We start from the raw sequence: 25,860 nt of genomic DNA, 5'->3' as shown, positions 1-25,860 counted from the left end.
TATTACCAATTATATATATATATATATATATATATATATATATATATATATATATATATATATATATATATATATATATATATATATATATATATATATATATATATATATATATATATATATATATATATATATATATTTATTTATTTATTTATGTATAGGATGTTAATGTCAAATATAAGAAGAAGAAGATGGCTGTAGAAGTCATGCAAGGAGATGCAAGTCATGCACGTTAATACTACAATCACGTCAGGTGTAAGCTTCCACACTCGCTAGAAGTTTGAGACGGCATTTTACGATAGCATAAAACAACTAATCTATTATCCAATTTACGTTTTTGTATGGAGCGTAACTTACAAGCAACGATCGTACTTTCGCGTAAAGTGAATTAATATCGAATTCATATATATATAATGTATTTATATTACTATATTATTATAGATATTTGTATGTATATTTTTATTCCGATATATTTTATGTTTTTTATATACATTTTCAAAACTGATGTAAAAATTTTTTATTGGAAATAAATCACAAAACATTTTCAAAATGTTACATACCTCTAAGTTCAATTCACTTCAATCATTTAAAGCAAAATCTCCCTATACAAAACGAAGTAAGAGGTGACGCTCACGTTACGCTCATAGGTGACGTTTGTTCACTATAGGATCTTCCTGTGCGAAAAAGTTACTCACTATAGAACGGTTTTGCTAACCAACTATGGGTGCTTGGATGATTTTTATTTCTTTGCGGTGTTTCCACTCTCCGAGGTATCAAGCAATGGTATAGTGATTGAATCATTCAGGCATTCAAATCAAAAGACATCATTGTTTTCTTCTACACACGTGTTGAAAGTGTATCAATAATAATCAAATTATTCCCAGGGATTCTAAATAATTCTGTGGTAGAGTTTCTACCCCGTTCCATCCATTTTATCATGCGTAGTAATATTTTATGGTGTAGTTCAAAACGTTTAAATAAAAAGACTTGCTTCGAACCATCGTCCAAGTGCATTGTACATTAACTCAAAAATGCGTGATACAATGCAATATAGTGAAACAATCGGAGATGCATAACTAGGACTAAATGAACAACTTTAAAACATGTATATAACAGGTTCATATTTCCCATGGATCAAGCCTCCATACGCAGATTGTTGAATAAGGCTCAGTACGAGTTGTGTTAAACATTTGAAAAAAAAAACAAAAATTGAATAATTGAATTTTAATATTTATTCATCCTTTGAAAGTATATCTTGCGGGAACAATAATTGTATGGTTCAGCAGTGGCAATACAACTAAACTGCACTATAAAACTGAAATGAAATGCAACTCCTATTGGGAAAAGTAACGGGATAATAATCTACACGGAATAAGGACATTCCTGGGTCTGGGGTTCTTTTTTATATGAGCACATGATGAAGCTACAAAGTTAAATGAAGTTAATTTAATTGTTTTTATTAGCATTTAGCACTCCTGAATATCCATGGTTGCTTGGTACACAAATAGTCTTGCAGGAGGTGGGGCACGGGTCAATAATAAGCCGTGAAAGTGAGGCGTGTGGATGGGTGACTCGGACCCATATATCATATGAACATGTCATGACATTCAATAGTAGCTATTCCATAAGTTCAGAACGACTTAATTTTCTGTGGCGTCGACATTAACATCCGTCACATCTCAACCGAATGCCATGGTTATACAGCAGAACGCATCACCTGCAAATTGGACCACTGCATAGACACCATCTTCTCTCCAGACAGCGATTCCCAGTGTAAACTTTTAAAATTCCTATTATTAATAACTCTCTATAATTAATAATATTAATATAATCCTAATATATTATTAACTTTAATTAACAACTCTAACCAAACCCACAAGTGTAACAGACAATAAAATCAACGGATAGCTTAAGTAAACCGAAACTAACCGGTATAAGGTAATTTGCAAGCCGCAAATGGCTTGCAAAGAAGATTGTTAAATTTTAGTTAAAGAATAAATTATTCTTCTATTTGGCTTACGACTTACGATTTAGGACGACATGCCAACCTCTACAAGCTTTCGAGACTTTATTCATTACCACGTAGCCGGATAGTCAATCCTTGCTACGGGGGACGGTCCATTCTGGGTTTGAACCCATGACGGGCATGTTATTGAGTTGTTCGAGTTGACGACCACGGGACCGCCCCAAGATTAAATTAATAAAAGAGACGAATATAGCCAATCACAGCTCAAAGTATCTACAAAAAAATAACGACTAAATTAAATTTTTGTCTGTCGTATGTGGTTGTAAAAATGGTCAATGATAGCGGAATAGTCACACATCTTCTTTGCCACAACAACCGTTTTCGGTCAAGGCCTGCCTGCACCACAGTGGGACTTGGTTTTCATAAACATTTTGATAACCCATAGCAGGAGAATAGTTAGTCATACGTATGGTCTATTTGGAACTTAGACCCATGATTGGCATGTTGTAGAGTCGTACAAGTTGACGACTGTACCACGAGTCCAGCCGATAGTCAAACATACTGAGAAAGAAAGTGGACCATGATTGCTAATGTAATGGAAACAGTGATATTTACCACATATTGTAGATAAAACAAAAATATGTATGGGCTATGAACGTGGATAAGCATTGGATAAATACATACCTGTACCAAGATAGCAACACGGTCATATAGAGTATTAATAAAAAGATATCAAAAGAGAACTGAATTGTTTATCTACATGTGCATGAAAACCTTTAAATGTGCCCTGTAGTCGGTATACACGTTTAAGGTTCTGTTGCGAAATTCTGCAACCGGGCCAAATTAACTAGTTTAAAGCAAAACGTTACATTGAAAAAAACATTCGTTCCAAATCTGCAGCGCAAAACCTCGCGCATTTCTCCCCATACAAACGGGAACGTTCGACCCCGGCAGGTAGAATTCATTCTTTCACGCGCTTCTTACGGTCTCTCAATGGTACGTTATTTTAAAACTGAGCGCCAAGTGAGCGCCTTCTGACAACCGGGGCGAACGGATCTCGTCGTTCGAAGCCCATAGTCGCCACGAATGAAAAAAACGATTCGACAATTGCAACATTCAATATCGCACGGTTTGTGCACAAGAAGACAACTTGGAAAAAATGGGTGGAGCGTTTCGCTAGTGCTACCAAAGTATTAAAAGTGGAGAAAGCGGACATACTGACGACGAGTAGACGATCCTGCATTACATGGGCAGTGAGACGTACAACATTTGTGTGTGGCTTACTCTCGCTGGATGAACCGAAGGCGAAAACGTACGACCAAATCGTCAGCGCGTTTTACGATCATTTCGACCCAAAACCATTGGAAATGGTAGAGGAAGTTCCGATAACGTACACAAAAGGAAGAAGAAAGATTCACCGAGTTCGTGGCACCGTTACAACGTGAAACTGAAAACTGTGCGTATGGTGAATATTTGCAGAAAGGTTTTGCGAAACCAATTTGTGTTCGGTTTACCTAATAAAATGATCCATGCGAGGCCAATAACTGAAGAAGATTTAACATTTGGTAAAGCAAAAAGCAAATCGCATTCTCATTGAAAACAGTTAACGACGGTGTATAAATTTTAGCCCAAAGAGTGAGAAGGATGGACCTCGTGGAACAACTTAAGGATTAGGATACTCAGGAAACAGCTGACCCGCCATGCTATTCACAGTGATTTGCGAGTGCGCGAGGGCTCGCATGCCATACAAGTTTACATCCCCAGCGCCCTCACATTTAATAGCTTGCGAGAGCCTAGGCAATTTTTTCGGCAATAACTTTAGCAGTTATAATTATAGCAGTTATAAAAGTGCGATATGTATCATACTAAAAACCTAATTTTGCCTTTTTTGAAAAATCCACAAAAATTGCAATATTGACCTTTTCGACGAATAACACCGCAAAAAAAAACATAATTTATGAATGAAACATAAAAATTATTTAAAATAACATAAACATAACAACCCTCGTAATGCTTAACGGGAATCAAATTCATAAAAAATATTCTGCAAGTAGATAATGTAAAAGATAGCAAAAAAAATCAGATTGGAAAATTACATGTTAAGTTTTAGGTAGACAGTCGTTCGCCTGTTATATTAATTAACGACCATGATAAAGCGAAATATCTTAAAAAATTAAGCTCGTACAAACGGACGTAAAACTGATAAGCTCTTGCGGAGGAAAAAGTTCAGTCGTAGGAATTGATGAAGCGAAAATTAATACAAAGGCGGGCATAAAGAAACTACGATTGTTCATAATTGGAGCAATAAGCATACTAGTGAAGGTAGAGAAAAACTAATGGGCGACCTCAATAGTACCAGTTAGGAAACCGGGTAACAAAATAAGATTGTGTGGAGATTACAAGCTAACAATTAACAATGAAATATTAATTGATGCCGGTCTAGTGGTAAAGGTGTCATCTCGTATGAATTAATAACATGCCCGTTATGGGTTCAAACCCCGAATGGACCGTGACCCCAGACGTGTAGGGTAGTAAGTGCTATGCTATGGGTAATCAAAAAGTCACTGAAAACCAAGCCCACTAGTGGTAGCCCACCAGTCTTGACCGACAACGATTGCCCATGCATACTCAAAAATGAAAATCAGGGAGAAAGATTAACACTTACTAACGTAAAATACTCACGTGGGACTTAATCATCTCACTAGGGTTATGCATGGGGTTTTGTCTCTGCTCCAGTCATATTTAAAAGATTAGCTTCAATTCTTTAAGGCATACCAGGGATTACAGTATTCTTAGGTGATGGAAAAATAACTACACCAAATGATACGGAACATTTAGGGGAAGGTAGGTGAAAACGGACACTGTGGGGAAGATGGACACTTCTCATATATGAATCAAAATGGTAATTTTTCAAAAAATCAACAATGCAGCATCATAACTTAAAGTAAAACAATACATTTGAGAACATTTTTGGCATAATATATGCAAAATTGTTTAAATACACGAAAAAAATAAATTTTCAATCATGTGCACCCTTGTGGATCTAATTTGACTACTACGGATCTTAAGCTCTACAACTTGTATTGTTTATATTTCCGGAAGTTTTATTTCATGAATGAGTTGAGTCGTGATGAGTCGTGATCATTAATGAAAAAACTGGCGAAAGCAATACTAAATATTGTTTTCAGGTGGTTTAAACATCCTGACACCAAAGCGGGAAAGACGGACACTTAGTCGTAGGGAAAGATGGACACCAAATTTGTTCATTTTATTTTATTTTATTTCTTATATCAATTGCAGGGCTGTTATGGCCAAGCTACACGTACCGGACGACATCGGACGATGCCATAAATCCGTTAACGCCAACTGTCAAATCTCATACAAAATCGGCCCGCTGTGATCCGACACGGCCCGGCCCGACGCGAATCTCTTGTCTGCGGTCCTACGTTTTATGGCATCGTCCGATGTCGTCCGGTACGTGTAGCTTGGCCGTTACAGAAGTCTCAATTTAAAAACCGCGAAATCCGCGCCAGGCTTTTGAAATCCGCGCCGAAACTTAAACTCCGCGCTTATACGAAAGCAACACATATAATTATTGAATCAGGGATTTTTTTGTTGAATCAGGGAACTACATTGTTCTGTTCTTCAACTCCTTTTTCTTGCTGCTCAATCCTAAATCTGCATTCTTCTTTTCTTGTTTTTCTTTTTCAATTTTTTCGTTGTGTGTCTGCCTAGCCAGTTTTGATTTTAATAATAATTCTTTGATGGAATAAACTTTTCTATATCATATTTGAAAAATTGCAATCCATTGATTATGTTTTTTCGAACATACATGGTTCTAACATACATGAGCTTTTTACTGTCATCACCAATTTGGAAGACGAGAAGCGTCGTTCAGCCTCAGCAATGGAATGGGAAATGGTGATGACAATTTGGAACAGTTTTTTGAGTTCAATGAAATTATGCTGCCGAAAAAGAACAGCATAAAACTCCAAACTATCATTATAAGGTGGAAGGAAATGCTTCAAATTTGTTAGTACCACAATTTCTTCAAAAACACTAACTTTGTCGAGTCGACCATTTCAGCTAGTTTCAACATTTTTTCCTCTGCTTTAATGGAGAAAACCTTTGTAGGTTTCATGTATGAGACGAGATGGTAATAAAATTTGTGGGGAATGTTATTCTCAAGCAAATATGTTATTAATTTTACCACATACTTTTTCATACCTTTTTTAACAGTGGTTATGACCTGTTCATTTGTCTCATACTTAGATAAACGACTGGGCAAAATTATCTCGTCAACTTTTTTTAATCCACTGCCTAAGTTAGCCGGTCTCGTAGTACAGTCGTCAACTCGTACGACTTAACAACATGCCCGTCATGGGTTCCATCCCCAAATAGACCGTGCCGCCATACGTAGGACTGACTATCCTGCTATGGGGGGAAATCAATTAGTCACTGAAAGCCAAGCCCACAAGTGGTACAGGCAGGCCTTGACCGACATCGCTTGTTGAGCCAAAGAAGAAGAAGAAGAAGAAGAAGAAGCCTAAGTCCAAATGTTTAGTTTCAAAAACAGTCTCTAGCTTTTCGACTTCATAAATGTTTGTTAACTAACACGACATAAAATATTTTATATATTCGTAAATTTGAAAAAGTACGAAATCATTGGTTTCCAGACATTTAATTAACTTTTCCTTAATTTAATTTAATTTATTTAACTCAATTACGGACTTGATACCTTTTATAGACAGTATCCTAACAATAACCTCTTCATGATAACTATTTTTTTTCCTTTCCGAGTGAGTCAATTTGGCTTTCAATGCAAAAAGTTCGTCTATGTTCGCTAGTAGGACCTGCGCTGCATTGCCTAACATTACCCAACGTGTTTCAACAAATTTTACGAACTTTTTTGGTTTTTCCTTGCAACTTTTTTCGAATTCTTCCCACTTGGATGGTACATTAAAATAGTATTAAACTACCTTCGCCAACTCAGACACCTCAAACCACCAAACTCTTTCAAGGCATACTTAACAGCATTGTGTATGATATGGGCTGGGCATGATCCTGTGTCAACTAGCTGGAATCCTCTTTTTCGAACCAACTTGCTGTTCATTTTGCGCTCAAGGCTTTGGTTGACTTTTTGGGCTATCCCTGCTTATCATCAAAGTGGTCTAAAGGGAGTTTAGCAGCTTCCAGTCCTTCGAGAATTTTGCCCAGAAGAATATCAGCTGTTGCTTTACCGAGAAAAGCGGAATTCAGATGGAAGAACATCAGCTTCGTCAGGTGGCTCGAAAAATATTTCACCGTAACTTCCATTTCCTTGAGTCTGTTGTTTCCTTCGGTCTCATCGAACAACAGCGAATAATACTCTCCCCGTACATCCTTCAAGAAAAGGTCCCTGAAGAATGATCCGATAGCGTAATTGACCATATCGGTCATTTTCTGCCGATATAAACTGAAACCCTTCAAATCATTTGGCGCTATCGCACGTAACACCTTGGTGTCTTTTTCAGCGGTGTTGAACGATTCATTCTTTATTACTGCGTGTATGGTCCAAATAACCTCTTTTTCGAGAATACCTCCGTCTCGGAAACCTTCTCGAGTTTTTTTAAACAAATAATGACGATTTTGAACATAATTTTTGTTATTTCCGCAAAATCCGCGCCGATGAAGAGTAAAAACGCGCGAAATCCGCGGGAAACGCAAAATCTGCGCTAGCTGTAACAGCCCTGCAATTGGTGATGTATAGATTTCTTCAAATACCTTAAATACGGGTATTCCAAAGTTATAAACCAATCGGCAACTAGAGAAAGTATTGAAATAAGCGAGAAATGAAACACCGGTCGAAATAGTAGCTGATAAGGCGCTTCAGACGAAAAGATGAGGCATTGATACGACATCGTTCAGGAATAGATGATAAATTCTGTGAGATTACGATATCAAATGTTGAATTTTGACATGGTGGAAAATGGCTTTAACTATTAACGAGTTCCTCAAAAAAATACTGGAGTCGTGGTCTTTTCGCGGAATAATTTCCTAAAGCGAAGTTTTAAATTGTTGTTCTGTGAGCTGGTGCAACCTCCACTGCTAGTGCGCGATATTAAAAAAGATGCCTTAGATTCTGCATTCTACGTTCTATTAGAAGCGGTGCTTACAATTCCTAAAACCACGGCTGAATGAATCGTCGTTGCAATAGGCCAAGAATTGGTTTATAAACGTACCAGGACGTGGAAAGCGATAGAATTTGTTAAAATACTGTAAACCTCTTCGCTTTCCAACGTTTTCTACAGGTGTCCATCTTACCCTTCATGGTATCCATCTTTCCCATATCAGGTGTCCGTCTTACCCGAACATTTCAAAACCGCACGAAAAAAATCATGTTTTTCATACATAAAAAACGCAAAAATCGATGGAAACTTAAAAGTTTCAACACATTTTCTGATAAAACAGGAGTGTAAGATAATATATACACCTTCTCATGGCCGTTGCACTTATATATCCCTAGATTTTTACCATTTCCCTTAACGTGTCCGTCTTTACCTACCTTCCCCTACAAAGATTACGCGACAAGTAATCAAACGATTTAATCATCACAATATGCTAACAAATAAAAAAATATGCAAAATTTCAGAGGACAAGATTGAGAACTGCGGCTACATGATAGATAAGGAAGGAATCTATAATACAAGGCAAAATAAAAGCTATATATAACGCTGAACGGAAACAGGACACTGGGACATCGAAATCAAATAAGTTATATAAGTTGTTGAAAGCCGATAGAGCTCGGAGAAAAGGATCCCAAGTGATTTGTTCTAAATTTTTAACCATGATGATTTGTGATTAGCATGATTGTAAAAGTGTGATTTTGTGTGTGATAAACCGTGTAGAAAGTATCAAAATTTCGTTTGTGCGTGCGAATGACCTTCTTCTATTGGATCAAGATGGCGTCCAATTCGTTTTAGAGTAATTTGCTTCAATATTTGGCGAAAAAATAAGGTACATTTCGTACGGCGTTATTTGGTGAAAATTCGATGATTTTTTTATATAAAATAAACTATACGACCAGTAATAAGCATTCGAAACGTTATTTCTCAAATGATAGAAAAAAAAGCATCGAAAAATACACTTCACTCTCGATTTTAAGAGGCTTGTTATAAAGGTATCTTAACCTGGTGCAGGTAAAGGGAAGTTTAAGGTGCCTGTTTAAGGGAAATAGCTCAAAACCCCGATTTTAGAACTCGAAAATGTCAATTGGGATCATTCGAACTGTAGCGGGTCTGGCGGGATGGGATGGATAGGGGAGGTCTGTCACGAAGGCGACAAGAGGGTGCATTGAGAGGAATGGCGGATAAGAAGGATGGGACGTCAAGTTCATTTAACAGGAGAGCTGAGATGAAACTTGCACGGATGTGGGAATGTCTTTCTTCGATGGGGAGTAACCCAAGAAGGCGACAGCGGATTCAATATCAACTCAAATAATTTAGTTAGGGTAAATGTACCAATAGTGGTGCAATTTGTAGTGGTACAGATGTATTTTAATGGATTACAACAGTTGGAATATGTATTATCTTCGCAATCACAACTATTTTTATCATGAAACACATCAAATTTACGAATAAATACATATTTTGTGACTGCTCCCTTGTACTTATAATGGTGGTAGGTATGGTAGTCGTCGTATTGTGTTCCTATGGTGATGGTAAACAAAGATGCCTCAAAACAGTGTATAATATCAATGTAACTTAGTTTTGAAGCTGTTTTCATGTAAATAGCAAAGATTACTGCCTTTAGATTGATTTCTTTCGTAATTTGATCGTAAAAATGTATGAACCTGTCGCCAACCCACACCCAGAAAAGTTTGCTTGATTTGAAGTTGATTTTTAACTCAGCCAGATAGCGAATTTTGGCCTTTGTTTGGTAAATTACTTACATAAAACTCATTTATGTTGCTTATTTTAATGAAAACAGTTCGATATGTCGAAAATGTCGTTGAAAAAAATCTAAAATTACCTGTTTTTATTGATTTTACAACTAAGACCACTATAGAAACATGTCTGTTTGGTGTACCTATAATGGCACTATCGTAAAAAAACACTTAAAAATACGTAAATATGGTCAAAAGGCAATGAATTTGAATAAAATAATCGAAACATTACACGAACATTTACTCTATTTTGACTGGATACTGCGTGGTTCGACTTCGGAAACTCGCGATACGCGGTTTCTTCTCGACCCCCATTACAACCTGATCTAATTTCAATCAAATTGTTGATTGGTTATGTAGATAATACGGGAATGTGAAAATTTTTACGTAAAATACAGTGTTCTCCCTCTAATCTCTCTCTCTAATTCTAAAAATCGCTCTTATTTCGAAGTCCCATCGGCTCTCAAATAAAAGAGAGTTGACTGTAAAAGAATGTGTATTGCTCTCCTTAAATATGTCCAAAAAATAGTGAATCATACAATGTATTTACGAAATAACACTAGTTTTATTATGTTAAACTGCAAGACCCTTGTTCAATGTATGTTTAATCCTTTTACAGTCCCACCATTTTAAGAAAATGCACAAACCCATAACGAAATAATGCCAAAAAGTTAAAAAAATTTTTTTGCCATATTCTGCATAACATTGCTTTACACAAAAGATGATGTACAATATGTGCCATTATTATTGTTTTATTTAAACATTTCCAATATCTTTCCAGGCTTTCCATATCATGATCATTATGACACGTCCTTTAAATAGCCTTTGATGCGAATTGTGTGCGTTTAAAATAAATCTGCATTTTTAAAATATTGTTTAAGCAACGGTTAGGTTTGATACGATATGCAATTTAACGAATATTGCATTTGCAACGGCTTAGTTTAAAGAGATTTAAATTGTAACTTATCGTATGAGCGATCGACAAGATCGCTGGCCTAAATAAACATATTTTTTTTTGGAAACGGCCTGATGCTTGAAAACAACGATGAGCGTGAGCCAAGAAAAGTTCATGCCAGACCGTTCTTATTAAACGCAAATCAGGCGTTACTGCAGCAAGCTACTAAGTGAATCGAGAACGCATAGCAACTGATTACCTTAAAAGCGCAGGGTAGGCAAAGATTGTAGAACACATCTGTTCTGTAGCAAGAACAGGCGAAACCCTTTCGCCAAACACTAAAAGCGCAGCATAGGCACATAATGGCCATCACCATCACTTCACTCCGATATCTATATAAATAAAAATCTCGTGTCACGGTGTTTGTTGCCAGCTACCTCCGAAACGGCTGGATCATTTCCTACGAATCTTTGCACACACCTTATGGTGGTATGAGAATAGGTATTAAGACTTACAACATATTCAGATGTAACATTAAGCTTAATTTAATTACAATTTTACAACTCCCATACATAGGACAGGATTGTTGTTGTTGTACACAGCACTTTGACACTTGGTATAAGGTGTCAGGCTGTTTATACTTGAAAATCGGATACTGTAAGGATACAATTATCCCAAGAGAAAAAGCAAAGATGAAATATTTTAGTTTTTTTTTTTGAATAACTAAGATTTACGGGCCAGCTAGTAATGCATAAATTGCACCACCAATCAATAACCTTTAATTGAGACAAAAACAGATTCCAAAAACAAATGTACGAAACCAATAACATCTTTGAGTAAATAAATAAATAAAACCAACTCCAATTATGGGAAGGCAGATTTAATAGAGAACCTTAACGAAGAACGTCTTGATTTTCTTTTAAATTCCCTAGGACTTGCTTTAGGTCTCATCCGGGTCACTCTGCCCCATCCGAAAAGTAATTGTATCAATTGCGCCACTTTCGCAGCATAGATTTCCATAAAACGTGAGCACTTGCGAGATGTTTAATGCACAATTTGTTATAATAACTCCTTTTGGGCAGAAACCCATATTTTCTATAAACCTGTTTTCGGTTGGAGTTTAGGACTCTGAAGACCTTTCCTTCGCGTAGCCTGCCCCGGGTTTCGTCGTCAACAATTGAGACACTTTGATATATTTCAAATTATTAAAACGTATTTCAACAGTGAAATTTTCTTCGCATCGATTTCTGCTCATACGCAGGCGATTTCATGATAAAAATATCAAGACAACATTTGAAAATCAATCTTAAACAATATTATTTCATTATCATGACTTCATTATCGTCCCAAGAATATAACCATAGCAACAAGCTTTAATTTTGATATTTTATTTGCGCTTCAAATCTTAAAGGTCTATAAATGGTTTTAACTAGCAGTCTTAACTTTCAGTATTTAAGTCAAAATTAAGTATTTTTTTAGTTCTAATGATCCAATATTACAAGACATTGAAATGAAAAAGAAAGACTTAATGAAATAGTCGTAACAGCATCGTTCAAACTATGATAAGATTTAAAATGTTCTTGGGAAATCAGATAAAAAATAGAGATAACATTTGGATCATTCGAAATGAGCGATAGGGTCAACCCGCAATTTTATAATTTACAAAAATATCTTATATCTTAAATCTACAATAATGAATATAAAACTTTCCTCCTCTTAGGAAATAATAGATCCAGTCTTTGAGGCGTTTTCATTAGTCTTATTAATCTTCGTAAATATTCCGTGCTATCTGTTGGGGTCTCGTAAAAGGTACCATTATCCCAAGTAACAAAGCAAAAATTAATTGTTTTAGTTTTTTAGTGAATAACTAAGTTTTCCGGGCCAGCTGGTTGCTAAGTCCGGGCCAGCGCCTCAAAGACTGGATCTATTATTTCCAAAGAGGAGGAAAGTTTTATATTCATTATTGTAGATTTAAGATTATAGCGGTTTTAAAATACTGTCATTATACGATATACGCTATCGTACGGGACCGAGCACAATAGCGTATTTCGAGTTTTCGCGTATAGCGAATTCCTATGGACAAATAGATTATACTACTGGTTCGAGGGTCGAAAAATATCGAAACAGAGTACTGAATTGAATATTTTTATTTTGTCAAACCAAATATTTTGTAAAACAGGCATCTTTTGCACAAATTCGATGCATCATGCCTTTTGAACATTCGTGAAATTTAAAAAGAGCATACAATATTTTAAAACATTAAAATATTTTCAAAAAAAACACATGGAGGCTTCAAATTTAGAGGAACCACGTACTACGGATAATTGCTGTATAGCATATTATATTATAGGGTAGAACTGTAAAGAAAGTAATGTCTAATAATACCCGACACTTCTCGTTGAGCCTTGCAACCCAATGGACGGTGTAGATTCGATTTCAACAGTTACCTAACCTCCTACATAATGGAAAGATATTTTATCTCTCAACTTATGGCAACATTTGTTTACAGTAAACTGTTGCATACAGTGCTTGGTATTTAAAATCGGACACTATTCAAAATTAATATACATCATGAAAACTGTGATTCTTCAACTTTTCTTCTGCACGGTCATGTGAAAAAATGCTCTTGTCTTTGATAAAAATGGAAAATGAACTAGTGTTGGGTAAATCTTATTCAGATTCATGAATCTGAATGAATCTTTGGAATGATTCAAAGAATCTGAATCTCGGTTGGAAAGGTTCATGAATTTCAAAGATTCATATATATTCAAAGATTCAAGAACCTCGAACGATTCTTGCATCTCGAAAGATTCTTGCATCTCGAAAGATTCATGAATCCCAAAAGATTCCTATACAGGGTGGCCACTGGAATCAGTATTTTAAATTCCAGGTTTTTACCCGGTTTTTCCCGGATTTTTTTAGGTTTTCCCGGTTCACTATACTTTGTGTGCCGGTCATCGATACTTCATTTCCAAATTATTATATCAAAAAGCGTTTTCAAAAATCTCGATCTAGAGCATCTCTCCAAACTACGGCCCGCGGGCCGCTAGCAGCCTTCAAGAGCTTTTAATGAGGCCCGCGATGACTGGGTAAAGGTTAAGTTAAATAGCTTTCTTTTCTGACTAATTAATCAAATTTTATTGATTTACTTCTGAAAGACGAAAATCAAAATTCAATAAAAGAAAGCTCCAGAAATTTGATATAGGGTAAATGTACCTATAGTGGTGGTAGTACCAATAATGGTGGTATTGCGCTAAAATGCGCTTCATACGGCAAATAACATGTAATTGAGATATTTACGTTAGTGTGCAATGTTCTTTAGCCTTTTGCAAAAGATTTAAAAGTTTAATGGGGCCATTCCGTTACTTAGTGACCGAAAAATCCACTATTTTGTGAAATGTGTCAACATTTTTCCAAAATCCTTAGGATTTCATAACGAAACTCATTTTTCTGTTAATGTTCTAAATGACCACATAACCACGCAATTACTAGTTTTGAAACATAACTGTTATGAAATGTTATTGTTTTGCTAAAATTATTTGCCTTTTGACCATATTTATGCATTTTAAAGTGTTTTTCACCATAGTACCATTATAGGTACACAAAACAGGCATGTTCCTATAGTGGTTATAGTTGTAAATGTTGTGATCATAGCAACCTCTCTAGTTTAAACGAAGTGTAGTAGGCTTTATTGAAATAGAGAATAAATCAGTCTGCATTTTCCTTTCGTACGAACAAGAAGTTCCAACAGGTTATGGGCCCAGGATTAGTGGCGATTAAAACATTTTAACCAAAAGAAAGATTTCGCAAAATGGAACGATTGGGAATTGCAAAACTCAACGGAGGTAATTACAGTGTCTGGAAGACAAAGGTCGAATTCCTCCTCATCCGAGAAGAATTGTGGCAGTATGTGATCAGCGATGGACCGGGTAACACGACGGCCAGTCCCACTACCGAAGCCATCGGAGCAGTATGGAAGAGTGGTGATCAGAAGGCGCGAGCGACAATCGGCCTTTTACTGGAAGATAACCAACTCAATCTAATTAAGGACTGTAAGACGGCTAAAGCGACATGGGAAAAGCTGCGAGGACACTACGAAAAGGCCACACTAACTTCGAAGGTGTCGATTTTAAAAAATATATGTGAGAAGCGTTTTTCCGACGGTGAGGATATCGAGCAGCATATCTTCGAGATGAAAGAATTGTTCGATAGGCTAACATTGACCGGTGAGGAGCTAAGCAAGAGCCTGCAAGTGGCAATGGTGCTCCGAAGTCTCCCGCAATCTTTCTCGGTTCTGACCACAGCGTTGGAAAGCAGGTCTGACGACGAGCTTACGCTGGATTTGGTGAAAACCAAGGTGGTAGACGAAGTAGCCAAAAGGGGAAACAGAGGTTGCTGTGATTCTGTACTAAAGACAATTGTTAAGAAGAATCAAATGTTATGTCATTTCTGTCAACAACCAGGGCATAAAAGAAAGGATTGCCTGATTCTAATGGAGAAGTGGTCCAGAGATTTGAAACAGTCGGAAGGCCAGCATGGTATGAAACGGAGCCAGTTATGTGTGCAAACAACTGATGAAGAAACTCTGGAGCAGGAATATTCGTTCACGATGCGTGGATTTACAGCCAATTCGTGGATCGTTGATTCAGGAGCAACATCGCATATGTGTATCGATCGGTCATGTTTCGTGGAGCTGGACGAGCGTTATCAGCAGGACGTAATTTTGGCCGATGGCACAACGGCGAGGGTTGAAGGAATCGGTTCGTGTCGAATAACCACGCTGTCTCCGGAGGGTAAAACATCAAGAGTGACTCTTAACGATGTTTTGTTCGTCCCGAAGTTAGAGACAAACTTAGTGTCTGTTGAAAAACTGACGGCGAAAGGTGCTGTGATTCTTTTTGACATGAGCGGTTGTCGAATCGTAAAGGATCAGAAGGTTATTGCACTAGCAACAATTTCAAATGGATTATATTCACTGAAGACCAGAATGCAGAATGTCTTGACCCGAAAGAATGCCCGATATCGATCAATTGAAAAGTGTTTATTAATGCCAATGGATCTTGAATATCGGAATGTACAGCAGAAGGAGGAGGGACTGATGCTTAGGAAAGGCGAGCTTAGAAAACGCAAGTTACGAAAAGGCGAGTCATGTTCTTTTGTACATTGCAAAGATCGGACTATGTCATCAGGGTCTCGAATCTGGGTTGGATGTCATGGAAAAGATATGTTTGGAAGGTGTGAGAAGTCCATACCTAGAAATAATGAATTTCAGAGCGTGTGTTGTAGATCATAGCAACCTCGATAGTTAGAATCTGCGCCTACAACTTGGTTTAGAGCCAGCCGAGATTGAGGAGGAGTGTTGTGATCATAGCAACCTCTCTAGTTTAAACGAAGTGTAGTAGGCTTTATTGAAATAGAGAATAAATCAGTCTGCATTTTCCTTTCGTACGAACAAGAAGTTCCAACAGTAAAATCAATAAAAACGGGTCGTTGTAGATTTTTTTCGGGGATATTTTTGACATGTCGTACTGTTTTCACTAAAAGAAGCAACAGAAATGAGTTTTATGTAGGTAATTTACCAAAAACAGGCCAAAATTCGCTTATATGGCTGAATGAAAAATTGACTTCAAATCAAGCACACTCTTCCGTTGACGACAAGTGTGATGCAGTACTTTAGTCAATAGTTTCATCGATCAAATTTATACATTTTATACGATTAAATTACGCAAAAACCTATATTATGGCAGTAATCCTTGATATTCATACGAAAACAGCTTCGAAACTAAATTTCATTGATATTATACACCGTTTTTGATGCATCTTTACCACCACTATAGGAACACAATACGACGACTATAGGAACCATACCACCATTATAGGTACAACGAAGCAGTCACAAAAATATGTATTTTTTCGTAAATTTGATGTATTTCAGGGTAAAAATGGTTGTGATTGCGATGATAAAACATATTCCAATTGTTATGTGTTAAAATATTCAGAAATTGTCCTTCCTGACACTTTAAATCTATTAAAACACGTTGGTACCACTACAAATTGCACCACTATTGGTACATTTACCCTATTTTGTTAGTATTTTCTTATTAAAACGAGATTTGAACTTCCACTCATTTTAAAGGTAGCGTCAAAATGGCCCTTAACAATGTTCATTGTGAAGCAATGCCGCCCCTGATTTGGAAGATGGAGACCCCTGATCTAGAAGATGGTGAGTAGAGACGAGTATTACGTGAAAGATTTACACTTGTCATAAATACTGAATAAAAGTTATTAGTGAATTATTAAGCAATAAAGTATTCAATCTAAAGGTGTGACAACACATTTGAGAAACATTTTTGGCATGTTTTTATCAAATTTGTACAAACAAATTTTCTATCGTGCGCTCGTTTGTGGATCTAATTTGACTACTATGGAGCGTAAGCTATTTAAATATGCAATCTTTATATTTTCGGAAGCTTGATATGAGCAAAGCACTAATGATAAAACGTCGATAAAAGCTTTAAAAATATTGCTTTTTGGTGGTTTAGCATCATGACACTAACTTAACCCCGTGACAAAGATATTTTGCATCTGCTATCAATTGTTGATTAACATATGTCATCACACACCTTTTTAAAAGGGTAACCGGATGTCATGGACCAACCAGCCACTGGAGAAAACATTAAAATCTGCGAAGAACGGATTTCCTGTAAAACAACAGCCATGCATTATGCTGTTTCTCGCACGATGCTGATAATGCACCTCACGAATAGATACACGAGATTTCAGTGGTTTTCTTAATTTTGGGATTCTTTCTTGATTTGTTTTATGGGAAGTGTATTTTATGTGATAAGAAGTGGGTTCAACGGCATCCTTTTTGAACTGGCTTTTATCTATTTACTCCCACGTAGAAACACACGCTCTTGCTTTCATTTTTCACCCATTAAAAAAAAATCCACGATATCAATAGCTGAGCTATAGGAACGGTTGTTCTTCGATTCTCTGAAAAGTTGAGAAAGGCAGCAATCTTCATCCATAGCGCTAGTGATGAATGGATGGATTAAAGCAAACCTCGTGAAAACAAAGGAGCTACGATCGGACTACAGAAGCTCAACTTGCGCGTATCAGTGTGGGAACCCAGTCAACCGGGTGGAATGCAGGTAGTGGCCTCAAATAAAAATGCAAAAAGCCAATGTACAGGCGATGTGTGAGTGGGTAACCTTAAAATTACTAAAGGGAACAAAAATTATCAGTTATCGCCATGAGGAGAACGGGGCGTAATTGCGATCGCCCACTAAATCCACCGTTAAATTCGACACGACAGCAACTTCACGAGAGATGAATAACAAAAGACGAGAGCAAGGTAGCACGAATAGGCCACCATCCCAGAGATGCGCAAGAACCGATATCGGTAAACGTAAGTATTGCACCAGTGCGAATGAGAAGCACATATATTGCGTACCATATGTGAGAAACGGAAAAACCCTACCTATATCTTAAGGGATTCATAAATATCTAAAAAAAATCATTAAGCTTGAGCTTTTTATTCTTCTTCTTCTGGACGTAACAACCTGCGTGGTTATGCCCTTACAGTATTTCGAGACTCCTTGAAAAGTACCACGCAGCCGGATAGTTTGTTTTGCTACAGGAAGACTGTCCATGCGAGGCTTGAACCCACAACGGGCAAATTCAATATTTTGGAAATCATACAGCTCTAAAGATACATTAATCCCTGGAAATATATGAATTTTAAAGGATTTATGGACCTTATAGATTCAAGAACCTTAGGAGATTCCTGAATATTTAGAGATTCACGAATCTTTGAAGATTCGAGATTCATTAATCTTTATAGATTCGACTTGAGATTCGAATCACTCATCACTGAAGATTCATATGAATGAATCTCAACGAAAGATTCATAAAACCCAACACTAAAGTGAACCAAACAAGTCAACACTGAGCATTTGAAGTCGGAAATTTCGATTTTCTAGGAATTCTCGTACCATATAAACATTTTATGGCGAGTTACAATCTAGAACGTTTCACTGCTTTCAGTAGCGACTTTGTAAATTAAAGAACAAGTACGATTTAACAATGCCGAAGCAAACTGTTACGAACGCAAACGAAAGAAGCAAACGAATACTGTTGTAATTAGACAAATTGTAAGTTACAAAACGGTGAAGGGTAAAGCACAATGGAGAAGCCGTTAAAACGAAGAGCAATACGAGATATACGGCGATCTCACTGTCGTGCATTGATATTAATCATTTAACAGTAGGGCGTTGTATAAAACACATTTTTGGGTCGGTACATCTGTTATATCAGAAAAGAATGGAGTGTTTGGGCTCGAGAATGGAGGTAAACACAAAAGACACGAGCTGTATGACTAAGAAAGGTGATGGCAAAATACATGTTCTACGTGGAATTATGGAGTCAACATATTGCATTGATATACGCACAGCACACTGTTTTGTGCTACTTTTCGCAACGCTAATGGTATGGCGCTAGTTAGGCCGGTCTCATGGTACAGTCGTCAACTCGTGCGACTTAACAACAGGCCCGTCATGGGTTCAAGCCCCAAATGGACCGTGCCGCCATACGTAGGACTGATTATCCTGCTATGCGGGGTAATTCATACGTCACTTAAAGCCAACCCCACAAGTGGGGCAGGCAGACCTTCACCGACAACGATTGTTAAGCCAAAGAAGAAGAAGAAGAAGAAGAAAAACTTATATGAAGACTATTTTCGTTTGCTCCCTATTTTTTAAGTAAAGAGTATTTTTGATGTTTTTTTTTTCACATGGCCATGTAGAATAAGTCCCCTGCATTGCAAAGAAGAAAGAGCGACCGAAACTGAAGAGTCCGCTTTTCGATACCCAGCGCTATACAATATATATTTTCGTTTCGATATTTGAAATTACCCACGAACGCATTGCATCAGTAATCGTAACAGTTATACGATTTATAATTTAAGAAATGAAGGAATGAAATTTAAGAAGAAAGCGATTCAAAATCACCACATGGTAGGTTTCAAAGAATGTTTAACTAAAACATATTTACATTAATTCAATACATACTTCTGTTCTTGCAGGGTTGCTGTAATTTCGGTTATTCTAACTAAACTTCTTGCACATTTTAACTCGGCAGATACTTTGCTGCATTGTAAATCTCCTAAAATATGTGCTTCCTCGGAAAGTTTTTGAATCTGAAAGGTAAAATGGTGTACACTTTATGAAGTTAATCATCCATTGTTCATTGATTTAAATTTACCGTCTTTTCCAATATTTCTGATGGCCATCCAGTAACGTGAGATATTAGATCGGCACGGAAATATTTTGCTAAGCTAGGCGTTAAATTTGGGCCCTGAGATCGACCGCATTGAGATGACGCCATGACGCTCTGTAGACTGCATACGGAGCTGGACGTAGTCGATGTCACCACAACGTTACCCAATCCATCTACTACTAAAAATTATGGAACAAATATATGTATAATTATCTTATTAAGTTCTGTTTGTAATCATGCAGAAGATCCAAATTCATACAAATTATCACTTACGTTTTCTATGATCTACCAATGGTAAATCAAGCTCTTGCGTAGGGGTCGGAGGTCCATCACTCGTAAGGGCTGTATTACCACTACTGCATCCTCCCAAGTTCATGTTGTTTATCATATTCGATTGACTACTAGAATGGCTATTGGATGTATTATTGTGTTGTGTGCTGTGATTTAAAAGAATTGTCGATCCAATTGAAAGAGAAGACGAATGGACAGTATGCGATAAATTAGATACGTTGTAAAGTGGCGATTGTAATGCATGATCTCTGAAAATACATATATTCAAATGAAAATTATATTATTGAAATAGCTTTAAACAAGAATTGACAGTCTTAATGAGTTGATGATTAAAACAGTCGAATTTCATCGTACACTTTCGATACTGGATGAAACGGACTTACCTTAAATTAATCAACATTGAAGGACTGTTGCCTATATCATGCACAATACTGGAATTCTGTTGCCGGGACTGCATCATTAACGCATTATTGATAGTTTGCAAGGCCTTTTGTGGATTCAGGTCATTCTGTTCTATGGATTTGTTTCCAGTAATCTGAGAAAGAATTTTAGGTAATCCTGCTAACGATGTTGTGACACTGATGACTGTCCCACTGCTAGCAGAAGATGCCTGGATAGGGGACTGCGTGAAATGCTGAGAATGTAACGGTTGCTGTTGCACATGAGTCATCTGTTGCATAATTGTAGAGCCTTGTTGTTGTGTTACTGAAAGAGTTGAAACATTTTGTTGCTGCGATGACTGTAAGGAGAAAAGAAAATGTAAGAATGTTAAAATAGAGCAGCATTTAATATATGTCCAACGCATTACAACACATACCGTAAGCGATGGAGGTCCTGGTGCATTAGAGCTGAGAATTCCTGCATCTGGTGGGCATGCTTGTGTACACGATAATGTCGAAGCAGCAGTACCAGAATTATGCGTGGCCTGATGCAAGGCTGGAGACAGCATAGCCACCCCCAAGGAAGAGCATGACGTTGGATTAAATGAGGGCACTACACCTTGAGGTGCCGTCGACTGTGCGTAAGCGCATGTTTGGTTAACTGCAGAGTTGGACACCATTCGTGGCAAGAGACCAGGTAAGTTATGGTTAACACCTTCTAAAACCGCATTGCTGTTGTTTCCAACGGCAGTGTTCAATCCAATCACAGATGATGACATCGGTGTCAAACTACTCGAAACAGGGATAGCTGTTGTGTTTGTGCTGCTACTTCCACCAGATATACCAATATTTGTCTGTAAATGCTGGGAACCTATTTGAGATAGACCAGCAGTGGGTGTACTAGAGTGAGAATAACTAGCATCCGAGGTTGGTGTAGAGTCACCAGGACTGATATCCATGTCCGGATTTTCTTCCTCAATGGTTCGCCTTCTTGAAGAAGCTAGTGGGTTTTCTAAGGGTTGCCATCGTCCTCGGGAATTATTTTTGCTGCTACTGCTGCTACTGCTGCTGGAATGCTTTCCGTATGCTGAAGCGGATGAACGATTTACTATAGTTGACGTATAGCGTTCATCACGTTCTTTTTCTCCGCACCTATCTTTATCACGGTCGCGATCTTTTTCTCTATAATCCCGCTGCTGCTCCTTAACTAACACACGACTGTAGGAACATAAAAAAATCGTTCTTACGATATCAAGCAAATTACTTATCCATTAAAGAAACTTACCTTTCTTTCTCTATCCACTCGCGAGGCTTTTCCCATTGCGATACTTCTGTTTTGCAGTTATAGTAATATTTTTTTCCGGATGAGCTAACATGTTCACTCCAATCTCCAACACGGTTCACACGATCTCGATCGTTGCTTTGGTTGATACTATTTCCAGAGATGTTACCTCCAACACTACTGCTTGTATTACCAGCAGGAGCATTTACAGAAGAGCTTATCATACTGCTGTTAGAATTTCCACTATTAAGCGCATTGGCAATTATAGTCGCTGAAATGCTGCCAAGTACTCCCATGTTGTTGCTAGTATTAGCATTACCACCTCCAATACTACCAACACCGCTTCTGTCGCGCTCGCGTTCTCGTAAACGATCTCGTTCGCGATCTCTATCTCGTTCAATTCGTTCACGTTCGCGATCATCACTAGAAGTTCCGCGTTTATCGGGGAGTGAAGATGTCGTTATTTTAAATCTCCTATCGTGCATTGCACGATGATCGATGTCTCTTTCATTGCGGCCTCTCTTAGGTGACCGAGAACAGTCTAAAAACAGGAATAAAAAAGCGATGTAAAGCAAATGAAACAAACATATAAAACACGTAATGTATTCATAAGTGTTATCAAATTACACAAACAAACCTGAATATTTTTCTTTTTTATAATCTCGATCGCGTTCCTTGTCACGCAGTTTACTCATTGCGTACCCAGATGATTGATATCGATCACGATCTCTTTCTCTTTCACGATCACGATCACGATCACGATCACGATCACGATCACGATCACGATCACGATCACGGTCACGGTCACGGTCACGGTCACGGTCACGGTCACGGTCACGGTCACGATGATCACGATCACGTTCTCGGTCCCGATCTCGAGGAGAATCTAAAAAACACATATACATGAATATTAATATATATACTGTTTAATTGAGCCAGATATACTTTTTTTTTAATAATTCTACCATTTATTGTTCCTCCAGCAGGTGAATTATCCCGATCCCTATTGTAACAAGTGGATCTAGACGAAGATTCGCGTTCATAGTCCCTTTTGGAGGAACTATATTTTGTGTTCTAGAAAAAAAAAATCAAATTATCAAATCAAGCTATATGAATATGTCATACTTGAATACCAGCGAGTGTGTTAACGGTAGGTTATTATAACCCACGCTAAGACGCTAAATGGCATTCGCGTAACAAGGATAACACTTTTTTGAAGAAAGGTTCATATAAATTTGAAACCAAATCCAGCCTTTTCCCGCTCGTCGTAATATTTTTTTTTATTCAGAAATAAAACGACCGCGTCGTATACAAAGATGCTAGATATATATATTATTGTAAAAATGATCACAAATTACATAGTTGTTTCATGTTTCATTACATGTTCGGGGGATTCTTCTAAATGGTCTAGAACGGTGTATGATCTTGAATAATATTTCATTGAAATAATAATAGTAAAAGAATTAGTAAGTGTCAGTATTTCAAAATTTAATATTATGAATGATAAAAATCTTACTTCTTTGGTGATTTCAATTCTAGCTGTGACATTGTACATTGTATAAGATACAAAGTAACATCTATATCATTATAGCTGTTGTGTGAAAAGCATACGCTACCAATTAATCGTAATTTCATCGCCATTATCACGATAACAAATCAATATGTTATATCAATACAATCAAATCAAGAGACCTACATACTTAGGCGTAAATCGCAATAAAAACGTGAAATACATACATCTAAAACATAGGCGTAGAATGAAATAGGGAATTTCAGTAAGGTAAACTACAGCTGACATAAATAATGAAAAATATAACATTTTACCGAAATGAAATATTTTAAAATTTTAATGGCAGGAAATCTAATTGGCGTTTGTCCATTGAGTGGTGGCGGTCGTTCAAACATATGTCCAACTCGAGAATTTGCACTAATCGAGGAAATATATGTGCCTTAAATGTGTATATATTACCTGATACTGATGAGACTGATGATATCTAGAAAGAAAAAAATCACAGGGTAACGAATTAAAGGATATCGATATGTATATTAACGTAAATGTATCCGACTGCATTAATATGTTATTTTATGATCGTCAAAATTAACTCGTTTTGATATCATTTACAAATTTTGACAATATTTTTTTGAGAAATGAAATCACCTAAGAGATAACGTTTTAAACATCGATTGAATATCAAAATTAAAGATTCAATAGTTTAAAATCTTTTTTCCGTATGAATGTCTGCATTTATGATATACAAGGGAAGTGAAATAGAAATTTACCCATCGCTTAGCAAACGTTGCGGTTTCCTGGCATGCATTACCATTTAATAACGGAAATATTGTTTGCGCGTTCCTAGTCCTTACACGCGTTTTTCACTTAATTCACTTTTTTTTATTTTCACAACAGCTAAGGAGAATCAATTATAAGATAGCTTACACGATTTGTTGTAAAATATACAAACACTCATAAGAGGAGCCAGAGCCTTGCATAACAAAAATATAGATAAAACACGCTTCTGCAATTATTGTTAACAAAACAGACAAGAAAACTCTAGATTTATAACTGTTAATGGCGACGAAAGTAACCAATTGAGATGGCTAACTATATTAAGACAGCACATTCAACATCCCAAGAGGACAATTCCATCTCATTCTGCAGCCCTCGAATGAATTGCTACGGATTGAATGAAATATTCACGGATTATTCGGCATCTCACGAGAAAACGAGAAAGACCATATGATTTAAGAATAAAAAACGATTGCACTATAAAAAGGCTTTCAGAAATAAAGCAAAAGTTTTAACGAAAGATGTAATTTACAAGTTTTCACACTACGCCGCCATCTCCCAAGAATAATAAGACGAACAATTCAATAACGTAAGAATTAGATAGAGGTGTGCGTAACCGTTCAAATAGACATAGTGCGAAAACGTCGCGCGCGAAGATGTCTCGCGCGACAAAAAGTAGCTTAATTTGTAAACAGAGCTACTCGTCTCGCACGACATTCCTGCTTCGTCCGAAACAATCGGAATATTCAGTTTGTTATGAGCCAGACTGATTTAGAGTGCAAATAAATAAATAAAAAACTCAAATTAACTTATTTTTTGTGTTTTAAAATAAAATGTAAGTAAACTAGGTAAATTGAGCTACTTTGATCTATATAGAGTAAAATTTTTAGCTACTTTTTGTCCCGCGAGAAATTCTCGCTCTATGTCTATTAGAACGGTAACACATAATGAATGCCTACTCCAATCCATTCCACAGCTTGTTTGTAACCAAGGTATATGTAGGATAAGTAGAAAATCGAGGAACAAGGTGTATCCGCAAGATGTATGTATTAAGAGGGTAAAGTCTTGTCGCATTTGTCTGATCAAAATGATTGAGAATTGTTACCGTAGCAATAGACGATGCGCAATCTCAGATTACGCATGTATGTATCTGTCAAACGGATCGGTTAGATATATTTATCTGTCAAACAAATTAATAATCTCGACCATATAATCTTGAAAATTTATGCGCAATCTTGGCGCAATCTGAAAATGCATAGTGGGTATAGGGACTAGGTGGCTTTAGAGGTTTGGCGGGAAGGCCATATTGGACGAACGAATGACAGGAGGGGATTCGATTGTGATACGTAGTTTTTCATCCATACTACGACACATCAACCAAAACAGCCATTGGAATTCACACGCATACATCAACAAATGGTCGAATCCCCTACTGTCATTTCGTTTTCATTTTTCTATAGCACGGCTGTCAAATTGTTCGGGATAAGCCCACCTGTATAATGAACCCACTTTGTGAAAATGTATGGAAATGACGTTTATAGCTCAGGATAGGCTAC

The 25,860-nt window shown here is 37.0% G+C and overlaps 1 protein-coding gene and 2 pseudogenes across 4 annotated transcripts; all 3 read right to left on the bottom strand.

Moving 5' to 3' along the window:
• Positions 1-1,209: 1,209 nt before the first annotated feature.
• Positions 1,210-6,320, bottom strand: LOC133392210 (uncharacterized; annotated as a pseudogene).
• On the bottom strand, positions 5,617-11,305 carry LOC133395100 (uncharacterized; annotated as a pseudogene).
• An 8,328-nt stretch (positions 11,306-19,633) lies between these two features.
• On the bottom strand, positions 19,634-24,918 carry LOC4576601 (serine/threonine-protein kinase prpf4B). 4 transcript variants are annotated; one of them, XM_061651747.1, is made up of 11 exons: positions 24,837-24,918; positions 24,298-24,424; positions 23,987-24,011; positions 22,983-23,091; positions 22,655-22,903; positions 22,021-22,558; positions 21,173-21,953; positions 20,739-21,094; positions 20,338-20,603; positions 20,050-20,243; positions 19,634-19,984 (listed from the first exon to the last, which is right to left on the bottom strand). In XM_061651747.1, the coding sequence occupies exons 2-11, from the start codon at positions 24,339-24,341 to the stop codon at positions 19,841-19,843; spliced, it is 2,706 nt and encodes a 901-aa protein (XP_061507731.1). In that variant the 5' UTR covers positions 24,342-24,424; positions 24,837-24,918; the 3' UTR covers positions 19,634-19,840. The 4 variants fall into 4 exon arrangements, with proteins under 4 accessions (XP_061507731.1, XP_001688402.1, XP_061507732.1 ...); XM_001688350.2 differs by having other exon boundaries at positions 20,050-20,240; XM_061651748.1 differs by lacking the exons at positions 19,634-19,984; positions 20,050-20,243 and having other exon boundaries at positions 20,451-20,601; positions 24,298-24,873.
• Between the last annotated feature and the right edge of the window lie 942 nt (positions 24,919-25,860).

Source organism: Anopheles gambiae, chromosome 2, assembly GCF_943734735.2.
Source record: "Anopheles gambiae chromosome 2, idAnoGambNW_F1_1, whole genome shotgun sequence".
In the NCBI taxonomy this organism is placed as follows: Eukaryota; Metazoa; Arthropoda; class Insecta; order Diptera; family Culicidae; genus Anopheles; species Anopheles gambiae.
This window is presented reverse-complemented; position numbering and strand designations above follow the sequence as displayed.